The sequence below is a fragment of the Thalassophryne amazonica genome, chromosome 14 (assembly GCF_902500255.1).
Source record: "Thalassophryne amazonica chromosome 14, fThaAma1.1, whole genome shotgun sequence".
Classification (NCBI taxonomy): Eukaryota; Metazoa; Chordata; class Actinopteri; order Batrachoidiformes; family Batrachoididae; genus Thalassophryne; species Thalassophryne amazonica.
Genome location: NC_047116.1, coordinates 35,783,477 through 35,797,603, shown reverse-complemented (window position 1 = coordinate 35,797,603; position 14,127 = coordinate 35,783,477). Strand labels below are relative to the sequence as shown.

The following is a 14,127-nucleotide window of genomic DNA, read 5'->3' as shown; positions in this document are numbered from 1 at the left end:
ACCGTTGCAGCGGCATCATTCACGCCTGCCCGTTGGCTCATTGTTTTCATGGTTCGCTCGTACGAGCTGTTCTGCTGTGATTCCCCCTGATTTGTACTTATTCGTACTATGTGTGAAGGGGGCCTAAAGGTGTTCCTTAATTTGTCTAGAGTTTGATGAAGAGTGCAATTCATTGTCCATAATGGTCTGAATAATGGTCTGAATTTTGGTCTGCATTCTGTTCTCAGCCACGTCCTCCAGAGTGTCAAGCTTAAAGCTTTAGTGTGCATGTAAACGGGGCCAATGATTGCATTGATGCATTTTATACCTGTTAATCTGAAACTTAAGTCAAATCTGGGAGCATGTATTGGTCCAGCATCCCCCACACCATAGAATTCCCTTGGATCATGGATGCAGCCACCCAGGCAAACAACTGGTCCTAACCCACCTCTTAAAATTAGCCATCTATCGGCAGCAGCCAGATGAAATGTTTGTGTCCCCTTGGCCTTCTCCAGCTACTGAGATCCTCAACAGTCAGGCAGAAGATGTGCTGGATCATGCACAGAGAAATGTACTATATGTCCAAAATGTTGTTGCTGACTCTCCCTCCATCACAGTGCAAGTGATATTTCTCATATGAGTCTCCCTAATTAACCGCTTGTTTCATACAAAGTCATTCCAGTAACCAGGGATCCTCCAAAGAGACTAGGTACCAAAGACATTCCATCTGAAGGACTTTTGGGCCCTGTCTTGGTCACTTTCAGAAAGTCCTGTAAATAAATGATTACGTAATAGAAACTTGGGATCTTTCTTTTTCAGCTGCAAACATTGTTCAGAGTATTCTGTATCCATAGAGAATATCCATTAGCAATGAATGGCTGAGAGTGAGAAGTGTGTTTCCTATTCTTGGTGTCAGTTTTGACTGTTTTGGTTGGGATAATCCTATTTGCATAAATGCGATCATGAAAATTACAAGACTGTGCATCATTATATTGTTTTTCACGTCCACTAAATTGTATTCTGTGGTTGTAATTTAGGACAGATAATCATGATGTGTGAATGGGATTAGAGTGGTTACTGTGTGTTAACAGTGTGTACTTATCCAGGTGATCACACCCTCCCTCTGTGGTCCACATCAGTAGTCCAACTATGAGAATCTTCCGTTGGGTGGAATTACAGCTTGGGCCTCTCAAAGAGCTCAACTGTCTCAACTGTGGAAGGGACAGATTTATTGGACACCTGAGAGAGCGTTCTCTCCTTTCCCTGCACTCTCAGCAACCTGCTTAGAGACAGACCTGCATTATAGATGAGCTTCTGGCAGCCACTACACTCTCACAGCGCTCCGGTTACCCCATGTACACAGATACAGGGCGTGCGTCCACACAAACATGTTTGGGGCGTCTGTTACTCTACTATAACCTTGACCTGCTCAACTCTACAATAGTGCCATTTTTAAAAACTGTTCATGCATTTTAGGTCTGTCTATTTTCTCCATGTGCACTGTAGCTTCCAGCTGTCATGGATACAGTCAGGTACATAAGGATTTGGGAAGCAATTGTTTTTGTAATTTTACGTATGTACACCATCACATTGGCGTTAAAATGAAACGAGATGTGCATGTAGTGTGGACTTTCAGCTTTAATTCAAGTGGGTTAGCAAAAATATTTCATTAGCCTTTTAGGTATTACATTATTTTTTTATACACGTTTTTATATATATTGTACAAACTAAATGTAAGTACTATTTGTAATACAAAGGTGGGGGATGTCCATATTTTACCTGGCTGTTAGGGATGGGAATGGATACATTTTAATCTATACCAGTATGATTCTTCTGATTCCCTTATCAACTCTTGATCTATGTGGAAAAATGAAGACCTGCAGAGGTTTTCAGCATTACATCTGAAATTATAACACATTAACTTGCAACACGGAATTGTCCACCCCCCAAAAAAATAAAAATCAGCATTGATAAGAGGAATCGATTACGTCTGATGCATATGATTTTGATGGATTAAAAAATTTGGAGCCAGTTCTCAAGTGAAACAGGTTCTCGATTTACTTACTGGGGCAGATCGATAGTTACATTTGAGAGGTGGATATGGACTGTCTGGGTTTTTGTTACCCAGGCCCCAAGATGGTTCTAATTATGTGGTGGATATGGTGACACGCACTGCACCAGCACATGCTCTCAGACCTGATGTGATCGTCATTGTTCTTACTTTTCTTTAGACAAGTTAGGGGAATGGATACATAAACTTTTCCAAGTCACTGAATACGTCATCGATATTTAAGAAACAGAAACGGTATGGTAAATCCTTCTGGTGTAGGCCGTTCTTAACAAATGAAAGTGTTACAGTCTGACTCAGGAACCTTCCAGGCCTCACTCAGTGCTCTGTCATTCAGATTCCTCCCTTGTGGACTTTGATCTCACATTCCCGACTTTACAGGCTGTTCCTCACACTGCTGCTCCCCTCTCCTTTTGCTTTTCGCTCTCAATTGTATTTTGAAGACCATGTCCTCAGATTTGTAACTGGAAAAAAGATCAAGTGTCATTTAGGCTGAACTTTATTAACTGCTGTTTTTTTTGTGTAGATTGGTAAACAAGCACAAGCAGACATGGGTTAATAGCCACCTGTTTGAAAAGACTATGTTCTACAGTTAAAACGGGTTAATCTGTACAGTAAAGTTATCTTGGAGGAGAGGAAAAGTGATGCTTTTTCTTTTTTTAAAGAAATTATGTGCATCATGTATACACATTATGTATGCACCATACACACAGCATATTTGGCAAGCATTCTACATTGTGAGGTTGTGTGATTTACAGCGTAACTTGCAAATTGGAACACAAATATGTGCAAATTATTTTGCATTTTTATGTCCATGCACAGTAACATTCAAAAAATGTTATGCATTTTTACACATCACATACGATTTTGGCACAGTTCTCTTTCCAGGCCCTGCTCTTTTCTACTTAAAATGGGAAACTATTTTTTTTCCCCCCAAACCAATTTATTTTCGTCAGAAATGCTTTGACTTATTCTAGTCTAGATTGCAACTGGATTGCATATTTAACTTTCAAACCAGTTCTGCTTAGATTAATTGCCCTTGTTGATGTTTTATAGGAGGTGTGGACAGTCAGTTTATTGGATTTAGCTGTTCATTGTAATTTGTGTTTCCTCTTCATGGACTATGTAATTTGTTAACCCCCACCCCACCCCTGCCTTTTTTTTCTTGCTTCACAGGTCAGTTTCAGCATTCACACAAACCAGCGCATTAGGATTCGGAACACGGAGCAGCCTGTGCACATGCATGGCACCATGGGCAGCTCTCCCGAGGTGCTCTCGTGGACTTCCTGCCCCAGTCTGCTGGTGGGCAAGCTGAAGGAGGAGCTCAAACTCACAGTGGTTGGAGATGCCATGAAGAAGTCCAACATACCCATCTCTCAACCCCAGCCTCCTCAGGGTCTACCCTCTAACCTACCACCTCAGATTATCACAGATCTTGCCCCTCCAACACACCTGGCTGTTCCTTTGCAGTCTTTGCAACCACCTGGCCAGGATGAGGACTCAGTGCTGGGAGTTATAAGCCCTCCTAACACTGCCTTGAGCGTGGACTCGACACGGAGCGAAGGTGGGCACTTTGACAACAGTGTGCTCCAGCTCCAGCAGGATCATGAAGAAGCTGGATCGCCAGCTTCCTGTGAGCACGGGGGGTGCGGCAGTGAAATGGAGGAACAGATGGGAGATGTGGACTGTCCTATAAACCACAATGAAGGTGATAAACAAAGCCATCCGCATCACCATGATGACATCAAACTGCACTTTCATAGAGCAGGGCCTGGCTCAGGTGGTTTTCTAGAAGGGCTGTTTGGCTGTCTTCGTCCAGTGTGGAACATCATCGGGAAGACTTACTCGACTGAGTACAAACTACAGCAGCAAGGTTAGGTCTGACTCTGGTTATCTGTGTTGGATTAATTGAGGGGAGTGAGCAATTGTACTCTTCATTCAGTCAAGTTTTTCATGACAAAGTACCTAATGATTCATTCAGCTCACAATTCATTTCAATTCACTATTCAGTTACCTCAAAATATTCTGATCTAATCTTAATTTTAAAATTTTCATTATTCCTTTTTAAGCATATCACTTGGATTATTCTTTTGAAGAGGTTACATGGATCAGTGGTGAGCCATCTTGAAGACCAACAAAAAAAATCCACTTCCTGAAGAGTAAATATCTGGCTATTCTAAAGCTGTGGCTGAACAGCTATCCTTTGAACTATATTGCTAATCTGAGTGGAGCTTTACAACTGTTAGGTTGAATTGGAATTACAGTGCATCCAGAAAATATTCATGGCGCTTCACTTTTTCCAAATTGTTATGTTACAGCCTTATTCCAGAATGGAGTAAAGTAATTTATTCCCATCAAAATTCTGCTCAGAACATCCCATAATGACATGAAAAAAGTTTTGGTTGGTATTCACACCCTTTTCTCAATACTTGGTTGATGCACCTCTGGCAGCAATTACAGCCTCAAGTCTTCTTGAATATGATGCCACAAGCTTGGTGCACCTATCTTTGGGCAGTTTTGTCCATTCCTCTTTGCAGCACCTCTCAAGATCCATCAGGTTGGATGTAGAGCATCGGTGCACAGCCATTTTCAGATCTCTCCAGAGATGTTCAATCAGATTCAGGTCTGGGCTCTGGCTGGGCCACTCAAGGACATTCACAGAGTTGTCCTACAGTCACTACTGCGATATCTTGGCTGTGTGCTTAGGGTCATTGTCCTGCTGAAAGATGAACCGTCACCCCAGTCTTAGGTCAAGAAAGCAGGTTTTCACCCAGGATGTCTTCGTATATTCATCTTTCCCTCAACCTGACAAGTCTCCCAGTTCCTGCTGCTGAAAAACATCCCCACAGCATGATGCTGCCACCACCGTGCTTTGCTGTAGGGATGGTATTAGTTAGGTGATGAGCAGTGCCTAGTTTCTCCAAACATGATGCCTGGCATTCACACCAAAGAGTTCAGTCTGTCTCATCAGACCAGAGAATTTTGTTCCTCATGGTCTGAGGGTCCTTCAGGTGCCTTTTGGCAAACTCCAGGTGGGCTGTCATGTGCCTTTTACTAAGGAGTGGCTTCTGTCTGGCCACTTTAACATACAGGCCTGAATGGTGGATTGCTGCAGAGATGGTTGTCCTTCTGGAAGGTTCTCCTCTCTCCACAGAGGAATGCTGGAGCTCTGACAGAGTGACCATCGGGTTCTTGGTCAACTCCCTGACTAAGGCAAGGGCCTTAGTCTCCCACAATTGCTCAGTTTAGACGAGCGGCCAGCTCTAGGAAGTAGATCCGAACGTCTTCCATTTCCAGATGATGGAGGCCACTGTGCTCATTGGGACCTTCAAAGCAGCAGAAATGTTTCTGTACCCTTCCCCAGATTTGTGCCTCTAGACAATCCTGTCTTGGAGGTCTACAGACAATTCCTTTGACTTCATGCTTGGTTTGTGCTCTGACATGCACTGTCAACTGTGGGACCTTATTTGTAGACAGGTGTGTGTCTTTCCATTTCATGTCCAGTCAACTGAATTTACCAGGTGGACTCCAATTAAGCTGCAGAAACATCTCAAGGATGATCAGTGGAAACAGGATGTACCTGAGCTAAATTTTGAGCTTCATGGCAAAAGCTGTGAATACTTATGTGTGATTTCTTAGTTTGTTGTTATTATTATTATTATTGTTGTTAATACATTTGCAAAAATAAAAAAAACACTTTTTTCACATTGTCATTGTGAGGTATTGTGCATAGAATTTTTAGGAAAAAAGGAATTTCATCCATTTTGGAATAAGTCTGTAACATAAACAAGTAGAGACATCACCACTGGAGTGCACAGTTCCTGGGCACAGAACAGAAACCAGACTCATGATTTGTCAGCTTATGGCCAACATAAGTATGTCACTGACTTCAGTGTAGGTTCTACACACAAAAGCACATGATGCTTGCACGTACTCCTCACACTGCTGCGTAATTTGTTGTGTCAGTGCATTCCGCTTTGATCCACCTTTGTCCCACTTGATGCGACACTTGATAAAATAATCATTTCGTAGCCGATGACACGTTTGCTCTCAGAACTTGGCTTGTGAAAGCATTCTCTCATCACTCCCAGAATCATAGAGAAATTATCTGCAGCTGAAAGGTAATTATTTATAATATGTTTATTGTAATGGATCGGTAAAACAGTTGCATTTTCATTCCTTCTTATGAGTTAGATAATGTAGCTGTAAAGTTATGTTTGTTATAGACATCTCGTCATAATCATTCAGATGCGATGCACGCAATGACACGCAATGTTTTTGAATAGGTTGTGCAATGTTCACGACTAGTTCACAAAATTAATGCGTGCCGGAAGTTTCAAACATTTCAAAATTTTATTTGTGCACTGGCACGCAGCCATGCACAGTTTGCAACAGTTTATGACGAGTTTACCCGTGCCAGTGCAGGGATATAATTTGTGCAAGTGTTGAAGTGCCTGTACTGTTTCAGTAAAGGAGACATAGCATATTCACGCAGGTCCTGAGGCTTGTGTTTGCTTTCATTGGCCTAAGTAATATATTACATAGTGACACTAATCGTACTGTTGTGTGATTTTTGTTTTGTGCCATGATAAGCCTACATTATTCCCAAATGGGGAAAAGGATAATATTGATAATCTGAATACAGAAGCTGGTCACATGAGAACGGCAAGAGATTAGTCTGCTTCCCTCCCAACAAGATGGTCCGCAGGTCAAAACAATCCATGCCCCAGTGTCCATCTACAGTCAGTATTGCATCAGGAAACTTGTGCCAAATAAATGTGTGGAACCATACTGGAGCCACTGTGGTGACCCAAAAATGGGATGAGCCAAAAACAATTAGTTTTTAAAAGGCTATACAGAGTTTAAAAATGTAATGCTCTCATATAAATGTTGTCTTTCAGATGTGTGGGAGGTGCCTTTTGAGGAAATTTCAGAGTTGCAATGGTTGGGTAGTGGTGCACAGGGAGCAGTCTTCTTGGGCAAGTTCCGCACAGAAGAGGTTGCCATCAAGAAGGTGCGGGAGCAAAAGGAGACAGATATTAAACACCTGAGAAAACTCAAGCATCCCAATATCATCAGCTTCAAGTAAGTCTACAGTACAAGTACATGACGTTTGATATGTGTCGTTTGTCTCATGGTTTTTGTACCTTAAGTTGAGTTGCTTGAGGGCTGAATTTGTGTTGCCTAATCACTTGGGAACTATCATACTCTCAGCTAGTGGTAGTTTTGCTTCAGTGCAGACAGGTGGCCAAAGTTGACACTTGCACTATTTTCAGTGTTTGGATGTGTTTCTTGTTTCTTTTTTTGCAACCCAGAGGCGTATGCACCCAAGCACCTTGTTACTGTATCATTATGGAGTACTGTGCTCAAGGGCAGCTGTATGAGGTACTGAGGGCAGGGCGCAAAGTTACCCCCAGGTTGCTGGTGGACTGGGCCTCAGGAATTGCCAGCGGCATGAACTACCTACACCTCCATAAGATTATTCACAGAGATCTCAAGTCCCCAAAGTGAGTTGGCTTTTTTCCACAGTATTGTCAGATGAACATTTATTTGTTTAGTGTGAAACACACAGAATATGCAACTCTACTGCTCAGTCGTCAGTCTTTGTCACCTCAAAGGTTCTCGTAAGAGTGTTGTTGCCATATGAATCTGGACAAAATGTTATATTAAGAAGAAATGTTATGTCATGATGATTTAGAGGGAAAAGTGTTTTCTTTTTTTTTTCTGTACCACTAGATCTCAAAATGTATCTTCAAAGCTCTGGAAATCAGCTCAGTAGCATTGATTTCTGCAAGTACAGCAGCAAAACATAAGGGTTATTCTACAGTAGCAGAATTACAGTCAGAACACATTTTTAATGGCAAGATGAAATCTGGCCTGATTTTGCTGTCATTGTAATTCCGTTACCATAGAATTGCCCATAATTCACACTGACAGGTCTGAACTGGTCTACCTTTAAAAAAAAATTGCCATTTTCTGAATTAATAAAACATAGTTAATGGCCTTAATATGGATTTAAGATGAAGCATAACGCTGCTTTGTTCTGCCTTTGTCTCACACTCTACCACAATCCCTCTAATCAATAACATTGTACTGCAGCAGTGCCAAACACTGTATTAGTCAGCAGAATGATAGCAGGCTGAATGTGCTTAAAAGGTCACTAATTCATCTAATGGGGTGATTCAGATGCTGTTGTGCTTCCATAACAGTGGACTTGTTCACACTTGACAACTGATTTTAAAAGCCACTTTAGATGGCAGTGTACTGGTGCACTTTTCAGACCAGTGTAGTGTCACAAGAAAAACTCTTTAGGAGTTCAAATAGTTAACTGGAGTCTACCATCGGTTGGGTATCAACTGCAAGATAATGTCTTGGTTTATGCATAAGTATTGCACGGCCTGATACTAGATATTGTGAGCATCTGCTCATGGTCATTGCCACAAAAACTTGTATCTTAAGTTCTGTTATACCTCTTCCTCAGACTGTTATGGTGGATCTGTGTTGTATGTGATACATGAAAATTCAGTAAGGTATATCTTATATATTATATTCCAATTCTCAGGTGGAACTATGCCAGTATACAAAGGTATATCTAAAAAGGAAGAGTAAAATAGGAGAGTAGAAGAGTAGAGTAGAGCCACTTAGGTGCCTGGTCTTGAGAACCAGGGATGGTAGGTTGCACAATCAGAATTGGTTCGCTTCTAGAATTGGACCCAGGCCACATTAGCATTCTGATGTTGTTCATGACATCCATAAGTGCACAAAACCCTTGCATGAATCTGCATGTGGCCCTGTGCATTTTCATATGTTGGACAAATGTTCACATTTTAAGACCTTTTCTGCATTTCAAAGAGATTTAACCCTTACCCTAACCTAACTCTAAACCATTTACATCCTGAATCACCAACCCTGCTCCTGGAGATCACCTGCCCTGCATGTTTTAAATGTCTGCCTGCTGCAGCCACAACTGAGGTCCGGTGCTTTCTAGCTCTTTGTTGGCTGAGTACACCTGACTTAGTTAATTAGCAGTGGGTGGAGAATTGAAAAACAAGCAGGGTTGGTGACTCCTGATTTAAGAGAAAGTGGGTGTCAAAGACATTAAACAGCTGGTAAATCAACTTAGAGCCTCATTCTGATTTGAAAATCATGCAGCGCCCTTCCAGAAGTCAGCAGCCAATCTTTAGATGCACTGAAATGTTGCATTTAGTTCAACTTCTGATATGATGGTGTTACATGTGCATTCACATGGAAATTGGCTAATCTGCTTAGAAGTTACAGTATAGTTTTATAGTATGTTACATAATTCTGCCAGTTATATGTGATGTGTGTATATATGTATGACGCCAGGTTCTGTCTTACTGGTGATGACCAAGGATGAATTCTTATGAACAGTCTATAATAAAGATTTAAACATGGTTTTATGCTGTATTAGCATGCATGGTTCATGTGTTATAATAATTTACTAACAAGTCTGTGTGTGGTTTCCTGTTTTTCCCTGTCAGTGTTTTGGTCACCCACGACGACACTGTGAAAATATCTGACTTTGGAACATCCAAAGAACTCAGTGACAAAAGTACAAAGATGTCATTTGCGGGGACGGTGGCCTGGATGGCTCCGGAAGTGATAAGAAATGAGCCTGTATCTGAAAAAGTAGACATCTGGTGAGGTTCAAAATGATGCAAAATGATCTTTTAAGTGTTGAAGTATAGCGTATTTACTAATCATTCAGTGGACTCTGAATAGTTACAGTTGAAGCATAGTATTACAGTTTAGATTTGAGAGAGATATGGGCTAAATAAATAAAATGAGAGCAATAAGGGGAGTGTTTAATTGGTTAAAATAACACGTCATGTTTGAGAGTCATGTGTTGCTGACGTCTTTCTTACTTGTTACGCAGGTCATTTGGAGTAGTATTATGGGAACTGCTCACTGGTGAAATTCCATACAAAGACGTGGACTCCTCAGCCATCATTTGGGGTGTTGGTAGCAACAGCCTCCATCTCCCTGTCCCCTCCACCTGTCCAGATGGCTTTAAAATCCTTATGAAACAAACATGGTGACTGATTCATATATTAATATTAACCATTGCCACTCCATTCCCCTGTTCAGCTGTTTTTGTGGTGTAAATATAAGAATACAGCCTGTTCTAAGATAAGTTAACAATGTGTGAAACTACAAGTCACATGATGAGTATTGTTGTAGTTCTAATACTTGCTGCCTTTCACTCCAGGCAAGGCAAGCCCAGGAATAGGCCTTCATTTCGTCAGATTCTTCTACACCTTGACATTGCCTCTGCTGATGTACTCGGAACTCCTCAGGAGACCTACTTCAAATCTCAGGTTGCAACCACCACAGCAAAATATAAGAAACTGTTTACTTTTTGTAATGTACCCTGCATGTGCTTACAGAATGTACTGTATTTAAACTCTAGATTATTACCTGCTTCAGAGAACATCATTCTCTGAGGCATAGTTTGTGCTGATTCCTCTGCTATATTTACTGTCTGAGTAGATATTCTACATTTTTTATTGTTTTGTTTATATTACAGGCAGAATGGAGGGAAGAAGTGAAGAAACATTTTGAAAAGATCAAAAGTGAAGGTACCTGTATCCACAGGCTGGATGAAGAGCTTATCAGACGACGGAGGGATGAACTCAGGTGCATCAGGAAACAGCGGCACAGAGTCGCAACTAAAATTAAGAGGAATAAAAAAGTAATAGCCAACATGATGCCTTGTGAATAATGCTCACTCTCTGCTGAGTTAGTAACAAGTGCTATAGCCCCTCCATTTGGCCCATATGCAAATTATCAAAGGTGCCATTATTTTTTTTTTTTCTAAAGGTGACCACAAGTATTTAACATGCTAATAATATGCAGAAAATGCATTTTAACATTTTGATGAATATACGAGGTCTGTCCAAAAAGTATCGGACCTTTTTATTTTTTGCAAAAACCATATGGATTTGAATCACATGTGATTGCAGCAGCCAAGCTTGAACCTTCGTGCGCATGCGTGAGTTTTTTCACGCCTGTCGGTTGCGTCATTCGCCTGTGAGCAGGCTTTGTGTGAGCACTGGTCCACCCCTCTCATCGGATTTTTATTGCGAATAAATGTCTGAACGATTTGGAGCTTTGCTGCATCAATTTTTTTCCAGAAACTGTGAGAGACCTCCAGGTGGACACCGTTCAGAAAATTAATATGGCTTTCAGGGACGATTTTGTGGGGATTACACAGATTAAGGAGTGTTACTGCCGCTTTAAGGACGGCCCACAACTGCCAGCGCCGATCGACAGGCTCAAACCCCGCTGAAACAACCAGATCATTTCCAACGTGAAGGCTTTGTTGATCCGGGACGTCGTCTGACTTTCACAAAAAGGCAGAAGGCGTGGACATCAGCACTTTTTCGGCACATTCCACTGTTACAGGAGTTTTTTTCATGGAAAGAAAAGCGGAGGGACATGCCACGGAGCAGTTCATTACACGCCACAAAACCACCTCCGTGTTGGTCTCACAGGACGGCTTTCAGGTGGATTTCAGACGGCTGTCGGTGGGTTTTCAGTCGTGTGACTAACCGAGAAATTGTGCATGAGCTGGACATGCCAGAACATGTCCTGTGAGGCTTCATCACGGCGTTGCTTTGCGCCATGCGGCTCATGGAGCAAAGCGGCAGCCTCTCATCCATTTCCCTGACAATAAAAATCCGACGAGGGGGGTGGACCAGTGCTCACTCAAAGCCTGCCCACAGGCGAATGACGCAACCGACAGGCGTGAAAAACTCACGCATGCGCACGAAGGTTCAAGCTTGGCTGATGCAATCACATGTGATTCAAATCCATATGGTTTTTGCAAAAAATAAAAAGGTCCGATACTTTTTGGACAGACCTCGTATGTATAAATTAAAAGATCATTATTAATGCAGATTCATCATGTTGTGGAAGGGTGTTCGTTTAAAAATTAGAAATAGGGGCAGGCGATAGCTCGGCGACATTGACATTTCAGGCTGAAGTTACTCCGATCTTTTGTTGTGCGTATGTAGGAGTAGTCGGTTAAATTTGTGCCTGAGTCCGATAACAGTCACTCTCAAACATGAATGTAAAGTATCATTATAAAAAGACTGGATGTTTAAAAAAAGACATTAATTCAGAAGGGAGCAGCCATTCTTGTAATGAGAGTGTAGGCTCCGATGGAAAAAGACGACTGTCTGCAGCTCTCCTCGTGCTAATGTAGATGTTAGCACTGAAAAAGACAACGGTACAAGTAGGCCAGATACTGCACAGAGCAAGAATTTAAAATAGAGTGAGATGGCGCTACATAAAGGTTAACTGCACTCATTCTAATAACTTAGGCATGCACTGGACATCCGGGAGCACTACGAGAGGAAACTGGAGAGAGCCAACAACCTGTACATGGAGCTCAGTGCCATCATGCTGCAGCTAGAAGTCCGAGAGAAGGAACTAATGAAGTATGTAAATAAACCATTTATCAAAATTACTATTTTAATACAGTTCTACTTTTTTTTCCTGTAATCACTGCTTATTGTCATTACTCTGTTTTCACAAAGTGATGAGTATTTTCCTCTGCGGTATTTGTATTAGCAAAAAGTCTTGAAATAATAATTTCCAGGCACGGCTACCAAAACTATGTTCAGTTTGTGGTTCAGTTTACAATGTTATATGGTGTAATCTTATTTTCCAGCCATTTATAAAATTAGAGAACAACCTCTGTACTGACCCTGTTGTTCTAGCTTTAGTACAGTAACAGTTTAGTTTACGACTCACATTTTATTCCACTTGGCTCAGACTCTAACATCCTTTCACATTTTTCCCTTTTTTAACCCCTGCTGGCCAAAGGCCTGAAAGGGGATTATGTCATGGCTCTGTCTGTCGGTCAGTCTGTCCCTCCTTCCCAAAAAACGGTATAAGCATTCTGAAATCAATCCTCTCACATTTTAGGAGGAAATTCGTAAAACCTGGTAATGTGCATATTATCATATCATTTGATTTGGGCTCATTTTACCAGAGTAATGGCCCTTGATCAACAAACCTATACTCCATCAGTTTCATGAGTGGGTGCCTGCACTCTGAAACCAACTCCTCTCACAATTTTAGGAAGAATTTCATGAAACTTGGTACAGTTCCTTGTTATAGTTTGGTAATATGCATATTGTAATGTACAAGATTGACACATTTTGGCAGAGTTATGGCCCTTGATTAACAAATGTAGACACTGCCAGTTTGTTGAGCCGGTATCTGCATTGTAAAATCAACTATCACATACCTTGAAATTTGATCAGATTGTGACAAACACTTGTATCAAAGCGACATTTGTCAGCGGGTGATATTGTCCACTCAGAGCACTCTTGTTCTGTGACCAATGCCCTCAGCACCTGATTACATTGATGAGCATGGGGGATGAGCTCATAAATAAGAAAATGTATGCTGAAATGATCCATTGGGGGTGGGGGTGGTGAAGTATGAAGTGGAGGTGATGGTGATTTTAATTGAGACCAGAGGATCCTCGGTTCAAATCCCTGCCTGACCGGGAAATCACTAAGGGCCCTTGGGCAAGGTCCGTAATTCTCTAGTTGCTCCCGATGTGTAGTGGGTGCCTTGCATGGCCGCAGCCTGACATCGGGTGAATGTGAAGCATTTGATGTGTAAAGCGCTTTGAGCATCTGATGCAAATGGAAAAGTGCTAAATAAATGCAATCTATTTACCATTTATGAAGCGAATAAAACACAGTCCTGTAATGTGAATGGTGTTACCCAGGGTATAACTTCTTGCTAATTGTGGTGTCATCACTCCTTACAGGAGAGAGCAGGCAGTGGAGAAGAAGTATCCCGGGACATATAAACGCCACCTGGTCAGACCCATTGTTAGACCGAACGCTGTAGAAAAGCTCATCAAAAAGAAAGGAAGCATTTCCCACAAACCTGGGATGCCTCCTACCAAAAGGTCTGAACTTTTTCACCTTTGCTGTCAAATAAAAATAGCTACTATTTCCATGTATACTTCAACAACATTTGAAAGTTCTTTTTTTTTAAATTCCAGGAATTTAAATAGTCCAAATCTCAAAATG

The 14,127-nt window shown here is 41.5% G+C and overlaps 1 protein-coding gene across 2 annotated transcripts in view; it reads left to right on the top strand.

The window, feature by feature from the left end:
* The window catches only part of si:ch211-45c16.2 (mitogen-activated protein kinase kinase kinase 13), an 85,787-nt gene that overhangs the window by 53,818 nt on the left and 17,842 nt on the right, over positions 1–14,127 (top strand). For both annotated transcript variants that reach the window (XM_034186534.1, XM_034186535.1), the window contains 9 exons: positions 3,224–3,920; positions 6,949–7,132; positions 7,363–7,554; positions 9,550–9,708; positions 9,945–10,103; positions 10,278–10,386; positions 10,596–10,705; positions 12,394–12,510; positions 13,860–14,003. In XM_034186534.1, the coding sequence (XP_034042425.1) occupies positions 3,287–3,920; positions 6,949–7,132; positions 7,363–7,554; positions 9,550–9,708; positions 9,945–10,103; positions 10,278–10,386; positions 10,596–10,705; positions 12,394–12,510; positions 13,860–14,003 (1,808 nt within the window). In that variant the 5' untranslated portion in view covers positions 3,224–3,286. The remainder of the gene's footprint in view (positions 1–3,223; positions 3,921–6,948; positions 7,133–7,362; positions 7,555–9,549; positions 9,709–9,944; positions 10,104–10,277; positions 10,387–10,595; positions 10,706–12,393; positions 12,511–13,859; positions 14,004–14,127) is intronic.